The sequence below is a fragment of the Mustelus asterias genome, unplaced genomic scaffold (genome assembly GCF_964213995.1).
Source record: "Mustelus asterias unplaced genomic scaffold, sMusAst1.hap1.1 HAP1_SCAFFOLD_208, whole genome shotgun sequence".
NCBI lineage: Eukaryota > Metazoa > Chordata > Chondrichthyes > Carcharhiniformes > Triakidae > Mustelus > Mustelus asterias.
Window position 1 is genome coordinate 624,064 of NW_027590196.1, and position 14,798 is coordinate 638,861.

At 44.1% G+C, this 14,798-nt stretch overlaps 1 protein-coding gene across 3 annotated transcripts in view; it reads left to right on the forward strand.

Annotated features, from left to right (window-relative positions):
- sh3pxd2aa (SH3 and PX domains 2Aa) overlaps positions 1–14,798 on the forward strand; it is a 622,535-nt gene that overhangs the window by 495,740 nt on the left and 111,997 nt on the right. For all 3 annotated transcript variants that reach the window (XM_078203748.1, XM_078203749.1, XM_078203750.1), the window contains one exon: positions 2,040–2,157. In XM_078203748.1, coding sequence (XP_078059874.1) covers positions 2,040–2,157 — 118 coding nt within the window. The remainder of the gene's footprint in view (positions 1–2,039; positions 2,158–14,798) is intronic.

Sequence of the window (14,798 nt, forward strand, 5' to 3'; positions counted from 1 at the left end):
TCACTCTCAATTTCCATTGGTCCCTCAAGCCAGGTGATCCACTTCTGCTGTACTGTCTTAAAGACAGTAAGAAGTCTCACAACACCAGGTTAAAGTCCAACAGGTTTATTTGGTAGCAAATACCATAAGCTTTCGCAGCGTGCTGCTCCTTCGTCAGATGGAGTGGTCTCTGTTCTCCAACAGTGCACAGACACAGAAATCAAGTTACAGAATACTAATTAGAATGCAAATCTCTACAGCCAGCCAGGTCTTAAAAGGTACAGATAATGTGGTTGGAGGGAACATTAAACACAGGTTAAAGAGATGTGTATTGTCTCCAGACAGAACAGCTGGTGAGATTATGCAAGACCAGGGGCAAGCTGTGGGGGTTACTGATAATGTGACATAAATCCAACATCCCGGTTTAGGCCGTCCTCATGTGTGCGGAACTTGGCTATCAGTTTCTGCTCAGCGACTCTGCGCTATCGTGTGTCGTGAAGGCCGCCTTGGAGAACGCTTACCTGAAGATCCAAGGCTGAATGCCCATGACTGCTGAAGTGCTCCCCCACAGGAAGAGAACAGTCTTGCCTGGTGATTGTCGAGCGGTGTTCATTCATCCGTTGTCGTAGCGTCTGCATGGTTTCCCCAATGTACCATGCCTCGGGACATCCTTTCCTGCAGCGTATCAGGTAGACAACGTTGGCCGAGTTGCAAGAGTATGTACCGTGTACCTGGTAGATGGTGTTCTCAAGTGAGATGATGGCATCCGTGTCGATGATCCGGAAGTCTTGCAGAGGTTGCTGTGGCAGGGTTGTGTGGTGTCATGATCACTGTTCTCCTGAAGGCTGGGTAGTTTGCTGCGGACAATGGTCTGTTTGAGGTTGTGCGGTTGTTTGAAGGCAAGAAGTGGGGGTGTGGGGATGGCCTTGGTGAGACGTTCGTCTTCATCAATGACATGTTGAAGGCTCCGGAGGAGATGCCGTAGCTTCTCCGCTCCGGGGAAGTACTGGACGACGAAGGGTACTCTGTCCACTGTGTCCCGTGTTTGTCTTCTGAGGAGGTCGGTGCGGTTTTTCGCTGTGGCGCGTCGGAACTGTTGATCGATGAGCCGAGCGCCATATCCTGTTCTTATGAGGGCATCTTTCAGTGTCTGGAGGTGTCTGTTGCGATCCTCCTCATCCGAGCAGATCCTGTGTATTCGGAGGGCTTGTCCGTAGGGGATGGCTTCTTTTACGTGTTTAGGGTGGAAGCTGGAGAAGTGGAGCATCATGAGGTTATCTGTGGGCTTGCGGTATAGTGAGGTGCTGAGGCAACCGTCCTTAATGGAGATGCGTGTGTCCAAGAATGCAACCGATTCCGGAGAGTAGTCCATGGTGAGTCTGATGGTGGGATGGAACTTGTTGATGTCATCATATAGTTGTTTCAATGATTGCTCACCATGACTCCAAAGGAAGAAAATGTCATTGATGTATCTAGTGTATAGCCAAGTTCCGCACACATGAGGACGGCCTAAACCGGGATGTTGGATTTATGTCACATTATCAGTAACCCCCACAGCTTGCCCCTGGTCTTGCATAATCTCACCAGCTGTTCTGTCTGGAGACAATACACATCTCTTTAACCTGTGTTTAATGTTCCCTCCAACCACATTATCTGTACCTTTTAAGACCTGGCTGGCTGTAGAGATTTGCATTCTAATTAGTATTCTGTAACTTGATTTCTGTGTCTGTGCACTGTTGGAGAACAGAGACCACTCCATCTGACGAAGGAGCAGCACGCTGCGAAAGCTTATGGTATTTGCTACCAAATAAACCTGTTGGACTTTAACCTGGTGTTGTGAGACTTCTTACTGTGCTTACCCCAGTCCAACACTGCCATCTCCACATCCTGTCTTAAAGAGACAGGCACCGCACACACAACATCGTTTCTGATTCCAACAGCTTGTCTGCACCAGAGAAATTGTTTCTTATATTTCACTCTCAACTCTTCTTAATTATGCCTTTGAGAAATAGTTTTAAAATGTCTTGTACTAACGTTGCTTTTTTAAATTTTTGTAATAGAGGAGAAATACATCACTGTGCAGCCATATGTTAACCAGAGCAAAGATGAGATTGGCTTTGAAAAAGGTGTCATTGTGGACGTTATACAGAGGAACTTGGAAGGCTGGTGGTTTATCAGGTGAGCTTCTTTTTACAGGTCCATTGCACAATTAATATCCTTCATATCGTGCTGTGAATATCTATATTCATTATGCTCGGGTGCAGTCAAAATATTGCAGCAACATTAAAATTGACTTATTGGTTAAAGTATTATACAGAGATTAAAGAAAAGGAAAAAAGTGCATCTTGAAAATGCTTTTTGTAAGTGCAGGCGATCCCAAAGCTTTGGCCTGTAGTTTTATTGTAGTGCAGTGAATGGTTTGTGATTTTCAACAATTAAGAAATAGGAGTTGAACATGTGGGCCCTCAGGCCTACTCTGCCATTCAAGATCATCACAGCTCGTCATTGACCTTTCACTTTACAACCTGCTGCACATACTCCTTGGTTTTGAGAGGCCAAATAGCTGCCTATTTTAAGCCATTTGTTCATCATGTGAGCTTGACTCTGAAATAGGATGCATCAAAGTGGCCTGCGAAATAATGGCAACACCTATCAGAAAAGTCCACCACTTTTGAATGTGACAAGTGCCCAGTCCACCTCAAATTACCTGAAAGGGTAAGGTATCTCAACACTTTGAAGGAAGCCATTTCACACTTATACAATGCAGTATCAAGACGAATAGTAATTTCCACTAACAGGATGCTGCTGTCAAGCCAACAGGACGCCCTGCCTACCAGACATAAAAGGGATATGGCATATGAACTTTAGTGCCTGTACAAACTCAGGATAAGCAAGTCATATGTCCCAGCGACTAGCAGATCACACCAAACAGACTTTTTGTCTGTTTGCAATAGGCAGAGTACTGACTGTACTCAACCAACCTGTGCTTGTAAAACTTGGAACACTTTGTCTAATGTTAGATGTGTGCTAAGAATTACATGAACAACCAATTTAATATTATTAGTCAGGCTTACAATGTGGCTCACTTACACTTAGTTTTAGAGGTTTACAGCATGGAAACAGGCCCTTTGGTCCAACTTGTCCCTGCCGCCCAGTTTTTACCACTAAGCTACTCCCAATTGCCCATGTTTGGCCCATATCCCTCTATACCTATCTTACCCATGTAACTGTCTAACTGCTTTTTAAAAGACAAAATTGTACCTGCCTCTACTACAGCCTCTGGCAGCTCGTTCCAGACACTCACTACTCCCTGAATGAAAAAATTGCCCCTCTGAACCCTTTTGTATCTCTCCCCTCTCACCTTAAACCAATCCCTCTAGTTTTAGGCTCCCCTACCTTTGGGAAAAGATGTTGACTATCTACCTCATCTATGTCTCTCATTATTTTATAGACCTCTATCACCCCTAAACCTTCTACGCTCCAGGGAAAAAAGTCTCAGTCTATCCAGCCGCTCCTTATAACTCAAACCATCAAGTCCCGGTAGCATCCTAGTAAATCTTTTCTGCACTCTTTCTAGTTTCTAGTGCAAGAAGCTGCATTTATTCATATGCAGGGATCTGTCCTCTGCAGGCACTATGGAATTAAACAGATAATGCTAGTAAAACTCAGCATGTCTGGCAGCATCTATGGAGAGAGCAACAGAATTTTTATTAAGAACAGGAGTAGGCATTCAGCCCCTCGAGCCTGCTTCACCATTCAATGGGATCATGGCTGATCCAACATTCCTCACGTCCACTTTCCTGCCCTTTCCCTGTAACTCTTGATTCCCTCACTGATCAAAAATCTTATCACCTCAGCCTTAAATATACACAAGGACTCTGCCCCACAGCTCACTGTGGCAAGGAGCTCCAAAAACTCCCAACCCTCTGAGAGAGGAAATTCCTCATCTCAGTTTTAAATTGGCACTTCTTTATTCTGAGACTGTGCCCTCTGGTTCTAGATTCTCCTGAGAGGTGAAACATCCTCTCAGCATTTACCCGTCAAGCCCCTCAAGAATCCTCTATGTTTCAATGAATTCATCTCTCGTTCTTCTACAGTCTAATGAGTAGAGTCCTAACCTGTTCAACCTTTTCTCGTAAAACAATCCCTCCACACCGGAATCATCCTAGTGAATCTTCTCTGAACTGCCTCCAATGAAATATTAACTTTCCTTCAATATGGGGACCAAAACTGCTCACAGTACTCCAGATGTGGTCTCACCAGTACTGTGTACAGTTTCAGCGAGACTTCCCTACTCTTATACTCCTACCCCCTTGAAATAAGGGCCAACATTTCATTAGCCTTCCTGATTACCTGCTGTACCTGTGTGCTAGCTTTCTGTGTTTCATGCACAAGTACCCTCCAGTCCCTTTGTGTTGCAGCTTTCTGCAGTTTTTCTCCATTTAAATAATGCTGTTCTTTTGTTTTCCTTTCTAAAATAAACAGCTTCACATTTTCCCACATTATACTCCATTTGCCAACTTTCTGCATACTTACTTAACCTATCAATATCTCTTTGTAAATTGCATCCTTCTTACAACTTTCCTTTCAAACCTATTTTATGTCATTGCAAATTTGGCTACAGTATGTTTGTTTCCTTCCTCCAAGTCATTAATATATATTCTAAACAGTTGTGGTCCTAGCACTGATCCCTGTGGAACCCGTGGTTACAGGTTGCTAACCTGAAAAAGAACCCCTTATCCCCACTCACTGTATCCTGCCCATTGACCAATTCTCTATCCATGCCAGTATACCACCTCCAATACCATGGGCTTATGACTTAATCTTTTGTGAAAGACTTTTGGAAGTCCAAATATCATACATCTACTGGTTCCCCTTTGGTTGAGATTTACTTGAAAAACTCTAATAAATTAGTCAACGTTCTGAGTCCATATGACTCTTCTACAGAGCCATTTTTGTACCATTTTGGAATTAAAACAAAATTTAGGGCCAATGATTTCCTGATACATTCTCTATTTCAATGCCCTGACCAATGAGAGTTAACTTTTCAACCAATCAGCATCCTTTCTCATGCAATATAAGTTGTTGCTCCCTTTGAAATTTTGGATTTGTTAAGGCTCAGGCCAGAAACTCCAAGGTGTTTTGTGAAGTGAGCCTAGACCCTAAGTTTTACATTTGATTTTGGCATTGGTGAGCATAAGGTGTTTCACTCCAGGTATGATTCAAGTGACCCACAAGAAGCTTTTATCAAACAAAATGTAATAGCGCAGTTAGAATGTAACAAAAAGAACAAGCATAACTTTTGCCATTTACAAGACTGAACCAATGACACAGTATAATTCTCAACTGCTAACCATCTCTGTTGTTTCAATTTAAAAGCAATGCCCCAAAGACTTACATTCTTCTTCAGAATTAGCACTGAAATAAGTATACTCACATGATGCTGGATTTCCAGCTTTTCACGCCTATGGACCGAGATCCAAGCAGCAGTTTTCAGAGAAAGATATATCCTCAAGACAGCAAAACGGAGAAGTAAATCTAGTCTCTAACAGTTTCCAAAGTAGCATCTGAAAGCCACTAAGCTGAAATTCTCTGTGAAAGCCTTGCTGTTCCCAGTCATATGACCTAACCTGTCAACCCGGCTCTATTCTGTAATCCCATTGGAACACTAAAACAACAGAAAACTGCATTAATTCAGTTGAAAACAAACATGCAACTATACTGCTTCAGTAACAATAGAGGAAACCGGCTGCAGATAAAACTGCTTCAGCAAAATGCCAGGGATTGCTCGAAACCTCCAGCAGAGGAACATGACTAAAATACACTTCGTAAAGGCACAGTATCGTCACGCATTCTTGTCTCTATCCTGATGAGTGCAAAACAAAAAACTTCAACAGCATATCTCTTTATTTCAGCAGAACTCAGTTCTATGCGACTGAGCACCTGTTCAATCACTTTGCTGTTTCTTCACTTGTTTGATCATTTTCCCTGTATGCCTCTCAGGGACCAATGTTCATTTTAGCTACTTTCCTCCTTTTTATATGCTACTAGTTTGTTTCAATATTCCTGGCTAGTTTACTCTCATATTCCATGTTTCTCCTGTGTGGTGGTCTTTTTCTGGTTTCTAGATCACTCCTAATCCTCAGGATTGCTATTATTTTTTGTCAAATTATAAACCATCTATTTTAATGTGATGTTAAACTCTAATTGAGTTTCTGCTGAATAAGTCCAAAGATGTATGGGTTAGGTTGATTGCCCATGCTAAATTAACCCTAGTGTTAGGGGGATTAGCAGGGTAAATATGAGGGGTTATGGGAAATCTGGGTGGGATTGTGGTCAGTGTAGACTCGATGGGTCGAATGGCTTCCTTCAGCACTGCAAGGATTCTATGATTCTAAGCAGTTGGGGCACTACAGTGAGCTACCACGCACCTGAGCTAGACCATAAGTTTGTAGACAACACAAAAATGGGTGGAGTTGCAGATAGTGAAGAGGATTGTCAGAGGATACAGCAAGATATAGACCAGTTGGAGCATGGCTAATTTATTACAATGAAAGCATCTGAGGCTTTTAATTTCTCTTCCACCCTCCTGTATTTCCTTTTTAACCTGAGATACACTGTCTTTATCATCTCCCACCAGATCTCCTTTACCTTTACCACCTGAGGATTTCTCTTTTTCCCAGTTTCTGTCCCTCACAAGCTGAAACTGTTGTCGGAAACCAAACTTTGATTTATGAACTAAGTGATAATCATCTGCCATTTCTGCTGCTAACCTTGCAGCACACCCTCTGCTCTTCCACGTGAATTTTCACTACATCAGGAAGTTAATTTTTAAACTCATCCAAAATAAACATTTCTCTAAGAGCCTCATACATCTGGTCTATTTTCAAAACCCTTATCCACCTCTCAAAATTACTCTGTTTGATTCTTTCAAATTCTCTGTATGTTTGACCAAGTTCTTTCCTTAGATTATAGGGATAGGGATGTTTTGCTGCAATTGTATAGGACTTTGGTGAGGCCACATCTGGAGTATTGTGTGCAGTTTTGGTGTCCTTCTCTGAGGAAGGATATCCTTGCTATAAAGGGAGTACAGCGAAGGTTTATCAGGCTGATTCCTGGGATGGCAGGTCTGTCACATGAGGAGAGGCTTAGTCAGTTAAGATTATGTTCACTGGAGTTTAGAAGAGTGAGAGAGGATCTCATAGAAACTTAGAAAATTCTAACAGGGTTAGACAGGGTAGATTCAGAAAGAACGTTCCCAATGGTGGGGGAGTCCAGAACTAGGGGTTATAGTTTGAGGATAAGGGGTAAAGCTTTTAGAACTGAGGTGAAGAGAAATTTCTTCACCCAGAGGGTGGTGAATGTGTGGAAGTTGCTACCACAGAATGTAGTTGTCTGATTTCAAAGATGAAATTAGATATAGATCTTGGGGCTAAAGGGTTCAAGGGATATGAGGGGAAGGGGGGGATCAGGATATTGAATTCAGTGATCAGCCATGATCAAAATGAATGGCCTACTCCTTCTTCTATTTTCTATGTTTCTAGTTCTTCTGAGTTATCTTTCTTTCCTATTAAGGTGCCTCACAAAAGGTTGCTGCAGAAGATTGGGGTACACGGAATTAGGGGTAAGGTGTTGGCGTGGATTGGGGATTGGCTATCTAACAGGAAGCAGAGAGTTGGGATAAATGGCTGCTTTTCTGGTTGGCAGTTGGTGACCAGTGGCGTGCCGCAGGGATCGGTGCTGGGGCCTCAATTGTTTACCATTTACATAGATGATCTGGAGGAGGGGACTGAATATAGGGTATTCAAGTTTGCTGATGACACGAAGGTGAGTGGGAAAGCGAATTGCGTGGAGGACGCGGAAAGTCTGCAGAGAGATTTGGATAGGCTGAGCGAGTGGGCGAGGATCTGGCAGATGGAATATAACGTTAGCAAATGTGAGGTTATCCACTTTGGAAGAAATAATAGTAAATTGGAATATTATTTAAATGGAGAAAAATTACATCGTGCGACTGCGCAGAGGGACCTGGGGGTCCTTGTGCACGAATCGCAAAAACTCAGTCTGCAGGTGCAGCAGGTGATCAAGAAGGCGAATGGAATGTTGGCCTTTATCGCGAGGGGGATAGAATATAAAAGCAGAGAAGTCTTGCTGCAACTGTACAAGGCACTGGTGAGGCCGCAACTGGAGTACTGTGTGCAGTTTTGGTCCCCTTATTTGCGAAAGGATATATTGGCCTTGGAGGGAGTGCAGAGAAGGTTCACCAGGTTGATACCGGAGATGAGGGGTGTAGCTTATGAGGAGAGATTAAACAGATTGGGTCTGTACTCGTTGGAGTTTAGAAGGATGAGGGGTGATCTTATAGAGACATATAAGAGAATGAAGGGGCTGGATAGGGTAGAGGTGGAGAGATTCTTTCCACTTAGAAGGGAAACCAGAACTAGAGGGCACAGCCTCCAAATAAGGGGGGGCCGGTTCAGAGGAGAGTTGAGGGGGAACTTCTTCTCTCAGAGGGTAGTGAATCTCTGGAATTCTCTGCCCATTGAAGTGGTGGAGGCTTCCTCGTTGAATATGTTTAAATCACGGGTAGATAGTTTTCTGATCGATAAGGGAATTAGGGGTTATGGGGAGCAGGCGGGTAAGTGGAACTGATTCGCTTCAGATCAGCCATGATCTTGTTGAATGGTGGGGCAGGCTCGAAGGGCCAGATGACCTACTCCTGCTCCTATTTCTTATGTTCTTATGTTCTTATTAATGCTCTCTCAGTCCCGACAGTATGGCTTCCACTTTCCCCAGCACTGGTGCCCATGCCCCACAACCTGGAACTCAATTCTCCCACACCACTTTGTCAGCCATCTCCCCCTAATTTTGTTAAAGCTGTGCCGATTTTCACGTGGCTCAGGTAATAATCCAGAGTTACCATTGAGGTTCTAATTCAGGTTTGGAAGTGTTAATTTAGTGCCTAACTCTTTAATAAACTCCAAAGATGTGCAGATTAGGTGGATTGGCCATGCTAAATTGCCCATTAGTGTCAGGGGGATTAGCATGATAAATACGTGGGGTTATGAGGATAGGGCCTGAGTGGGATTATTGTCAGTGCAGGCATGATGGGCTGAATGGCCTCCTTCTGCACTGTAAGGATTCTATAATTCATAGGAATTTTACAACAATCTGAAAGTTCCACAACCAGCACGATCTACACTTGTTTTTTATTCCAGATTAATTAAATTTAAATACCACTAGCCATTGGTGAAGATTGAACTCATGTCTCCCAAACATTAATTTGGTCCAGTAATGTTACCACCACGCAGTTTCTATGTAGTCATCAGGTAAGAATAGAATGAATCCTGCTGTAGTCCACCTTTTCTCATAATAGCTTGATGATGCACACCATGTAAGCTTATATATACAGTATGGGCAAGTGATTCTTATGAAACTGTACTTTGATAATATTAAATATGGGTGAATTTCAATTTTGGCAGAATAGCAAATCAGATGGTAGCAATTGGTTGTCTGTTGCAAGCACCCTGTCCAATTTACCATTGCTTTGAAAACAATGGGGATATGGCAGCTAGCCTTTTAGATCACAGAATCAATGAACTGGTCAGGCGCAGAAGGAGGCCGTTTTGCCCATCCTGTCTGAACTGGCACTCCAAATGAGCATCTCACTCATTCCATTCTCCCACTTTCATCCCTACACATTCTTCCTTTTCGTTTTGAAAATTGTCTTGACCTCATTTTGTTTGAGTAATTATCTCTGGTCATAGAATTCCTACAATGCAGAAAGAAGCCATTCAGCCCATCGAGTCTGCACCGGCAACAATCCCACTCAGGCCATATTCCCGTAACCCTATGTTTTTACCCTGCTAATAGCCCTGATAATGGGGCCAATTTACCAAGGCCAATCAACCTAACCCGCACATCTTTGGTGGGAGGAAACCGGAGCACCCAGAGGAAACCCACGCAGACATGGGGAGAATGTGCAAACAGTGACCCAAGGCAGGAATTGAACCCGGGTCCCTGGCACTGTGAGGCAGCAGTGCTAACCACTGTGCCACCATGCCGCCCTGTCATGTTTTCCAGTTATTCTCCAGTTATGTTTGAAGTTTTAGAGAACAAACCATGTAGATTTACCAGGATGATGCCAGGGCTGGAAAACAAAATAAGAGATTTGAAATCCCAGGACCTATCCCTCTGGATCAAATGGTGTTTAGGAGAGGATTTCCGTTTTGATAGTGACTATAAGGATTAATAATTCTGGTAAGAAGATGTTAACGAGGGATCACCAGTATAAAATAATCAGAAATGGAATAAAGGTCGAAACATTTCATGACACATTTCAGCATCAAATCCTTCACCACATGGAAACTGAGAAGTAAATTTAATTGTGATGTTTTGGTGAGACCTTGGGTGGAATTTCCCCATCCCGCCTGCCATGGGAAACGTAGCAGGCGGGACAGGACCATGCAAAGGTCCATTGACCGCAGGCGGGAATTTATGGTCTTGGGGCAAGTGCGGCTGGAAAATTGCGCTCCTTCAGGCACAATCTCTGCTTGCTATTCCTGGGTTTTGCTTTGACTGTCCTTTGAGCTGTAATATCAGTATTCAGTGTGCAGTGAAGAAACTTGGGTTCTTTGCTAGCTGGGCTCCACAGCCAGTCTTGCTGCTTTTTACTGAAACGCATCCAACATGTCTCCCAAAATACTTTTGTCAGCAGATTCCCCATTTCCTGTCTCCTTTTCTCACTATTCCCCTCTGGAATAATTCCAGAATTTCAGAGCTGGAAAGCAGATGGCAGGAAGTAACTCTCAGACACTCAGGCATTTCATTCTTGTTTGTCTGTTCATTGCTTTTTACTTCTGAAGAAGCAAAGCTTTGGTTTGGGTCGCTGAAGTTTTGTTTGTATCTGATGTTCAGAAAAACAGTTTGAATTGTGCTGTAATATCTTTGTCTTCATTCAGCATTGATTTGGAGAGTCTGTTTGGTATGTTAGTTTAAGTAGTTAGTTTACATAGTTGGAGCATAACCAACTGTGGGTTACACATTTAAGGAGTTATCATTGCCCTAATACAATATTCTTCTGTTTTTAAAACTCCAAATAGGTAGATTTTTCTCAGCTATTAGTTGAGCCAAGTCTCTGCTTTTGATTACAGTATTGGTGATTGTTGCCAAATTACCTCATTACACACAGAAAGCAGGAATATTTGGAATGGTATCTCCTGCTGCTGGATATTTCCTGTTACTTCATCTCACCACACTACTACATTCTAATTAAGCTGCATTCCTTTCATAGACTAATATTGGGATTCACAGTAAAAATGCAAGGGGGGAATTTCACAGACCATTACTGCAATGTGAAGCGGCATATCAGGAGAAGAATTGTGTCGGGCTGCACTGCTGTTGTATTCCTGCTTCCGTTCCATCAGCCAGGGCCGGCTGAATGTTTTTTTTATTCATTCGTGGGACATGGTTTGGCTGGTGTTGCTGGTTGGCCAGCATTTATTGCCCATCCCTAGTTGTCCTTGAGAAGGTGGAATTCCAGGACTTTGATCCAGCGATTGTGAAAGAACGGCAATATGTTTCCAAGTTAGGATGGTGAGTGGCTTGGAGGGGAACTTGTAGGTGGTGGTGTTCCCATGTATCTTCTGCCCTTGTCCTTCTAGATGGAAGTGGTCGTGGGTTTGGAAGATGCTGTCTAAAGATCTTTGGTGAATTGCAACAGTGCATCTTGTAGATAGTACACTCTGCTGCTACAGTGTCGGTTGTGGAGAGAGTGGATCTTGTGGATGTGATGCCAATCAAGTGGGCAGCTTTGTCCTGGATGGTGTCAAGCTTCTTGAGTGTTGTTGGAGCTGCACCCATCCAGGCAAATGGGGAGTATTCCATCACACTGCTGAGTTGTGCCTTGTAGATGGTGGACAGGCTCTGGGGAGTCAGGAGGTGAGTTACTCACCGCAGTATTCCTAGCCTCTGACCTATTCTTGTAGCTTCTGTATTTACATGGCAAGTCCAGTTGAGTTTCTGGTCAATGGTAACCCCAAAGATTTTGAGATGGTCATTGCCTGGCATTTGCGTGGCGCGAATGTGACTTACCACTTGTCAGCCCAAGCCTGGATATTGTCCAGATCTTTCAAAGAGGTGATATTGCACATTCATGAAGCAGTGGCAGGAAGGCAATTCAATCAGACAAATCAGGCAAATATCAGCCATTTTCAAAGAAAAATCAGATTTTTATGGAGGCAAAAAGGACAAAGTCTCAGTAACAGTCAGCTTCCAGGGGTGATGGCACAGCTGGAGGTCAGCAGGCAGTGTGAACAAAGAACAATACAGCACAGGAACAGGCCCTTCGGCCCTCCAAGCCCGCGCCGCTCCCTGGTCCAAACTAGACCATTCTTTTGTATCCCCCCATTCCCACTCCGTTCATATGGCTATCTAGATAAGTCTTAAACGTTCCCAGTGTGTCCGCTTCCACCACCTTGCCCGGGAGCGCATTCCAGGCCCCCACCACCCTCTGTGTAGAATACGTCCTTCTGATATCCGTGTTAAACCTGCCCCACTTCACCTTGAACCTATGACCCCTCGTGAACGTCACCACCGATCTGGGAAAAAGCTTCCCACTGTTCACCCTATCTATGCCTTTCATAATTTTATACACCTCTATTAGGTCACCCCTCATCCTCCGTCTTTCCAGTGAGAACTCCCAGTTTACCCAATCTCCTCATAACTAAGCCCTTCCATACCAGGCAACATCCTGGTAAACCTCCTCTGTACTCTCTCTAAAGCCTCCACGTCCTTCCGGTAGTGTGGCGACCAGAACTGGGCGCAGTGTTCCAAATGCGGCCGAACCAACGTTCTATACAACTGCAAAATCATACCCCAACTTTTATACTCTATGCTCCGTCCTATAAAGGCAAGCATGCCATATGCCTTATTCACTACCTTCTCCACCTGTGACATCACCTTCAAGGATCTGTGGACTTGCACACCCAGGTCCCTCTGCGTATCTACACCCTTTATGGTTCTGCCATTTATCGTATAGCTCCCCCCGACGTTAGTTCTACCAAAATGCATCACTTCGCATTTATCTGGATTGAACTCCATCTGCCATTTCTTTGCCCAAATTTCCAGCCTATCTATATCCTTCTGTAGCCTCTGACAATGTTCCTCACTATCTGCAAGTCCAGTCATTTTCGTGTCGTCCGCAAACTTACTGATCACCCCAGTTACACCTTCTTCCAGATCGTTTATATAAATCACAAACAGCAGAGGTCCCAATACAGAGCCCTGCGGAACACCACTAGTCACAGGCATCCAGCCGGAAAAAGACCCTTCCACTACCACCCTCTGTCTTCTGTGACCAAGCCAGTTCTCCACCCATCGAGCCACCTCCCCCTTTATCCCATGAGATCCAACCTTTTGCACCAACCTACCATGAGGGACTTTGTCAAACGCTTTACTAAAGTCCATATAGACGACATCCACGGCCCTTCCCTCGTCAACCATTCTAGTCACTTCTTCAAAAAACTCCACCAGGTTAGTGGGGAATGACCTCCCTCTCACAAAACCATGCTGACTATCGTTAATGAGTTTATTCCTTTCTAAATGCGCATACATCCTATCTCTAAGAATCCTCTCCAACAACCTCCCTCCCACGGACATCAAGCTCACCGGCCTATAATTTCCCGGGTTATCCTTCCTACCCTTCTTAAATAACGGGACCACATTAGCTATTCTCCAATCCTCTGGGACCTCACCTGTGTCCAGTGACGTGACAAAGGTTTGCGTCAGAGGCCCAGCGATTTCATCTCTCGTCTCCCTGAGCAGCTTTGGATAGATTCCATCAGGCCCTGGGGATTTGTCAGTCTTTATATACTCCATAAAAAACCTAACACTTCCTCCCTTGTAATGGAGATTTTCTCTAACGGGTCAACACTCCCCTCCGAGACACTCCCAGTCAACACATCCCTCTCCTTTGTGAGTACCGACGCAAAGTATTCATTTAGGATCTCCCCTACTTCTTTGGGCTCTAAGCATAATTCCCCACTTTTGTCCCTGAGAGGTCCGATTCTTTCCCTGACAACCCTTTTGTCCCGAACGTATGAATAAAATGCCTTGGGATTCTCCTTAATCCTGTCTCCCAAGGACATTTTGTGACCCCTTTTTGCCCTTCTAATTCCTCGTTTGAGTTCTTTCCTACTTTCTTTGTATTCCTCCAGAGCTCCCTCCGTTTTTAGCTGCCTGGACCTTACGTACGCCACTCTCTTTTTGACCAATCCCTCAATTTCCCTGGTTATCCACGGTTCTCGAATCCTACCCTTCCTATCCTTTTTTACAGGCACATGCCTATCCCGCAGCCCTAACAACTGTTCCTTAAAAGACTCCCACATGCCAGATGTGGATTTACCCTCAAACAGCCTCTCCCAATCAACAGCTGTCAATTTCTGCCTAATCCCACTAAAGTTAGCCTCCCCCCAATCCAACACCTTACCCTTGGGACACCACTCATCCTTTTCCATCACTATCCTAAAGCTAACAGAATTGTGGTCACTATTTGCCACATGTTCCCCTACTGAAACTTTGAAGACCTGACCGGGCTCATTCCCCAGTACTAGGTCCAGTATAGCCCCCTCTCTAGTCGGGCTACCTACATGTTGTTCTAAAGAACCTTCCTGTACACATTTTACAAATGCCTCCCCATTCAGACTCCCCGCCCTACGCGATTTCTAGTCTATACCAGGGAAATTGAAATCTCCCACTACAACAACTCTATTTTTCCTGCACCTATCCATTATCTCCTGACATATCCGTTCTTCCACTTCCCT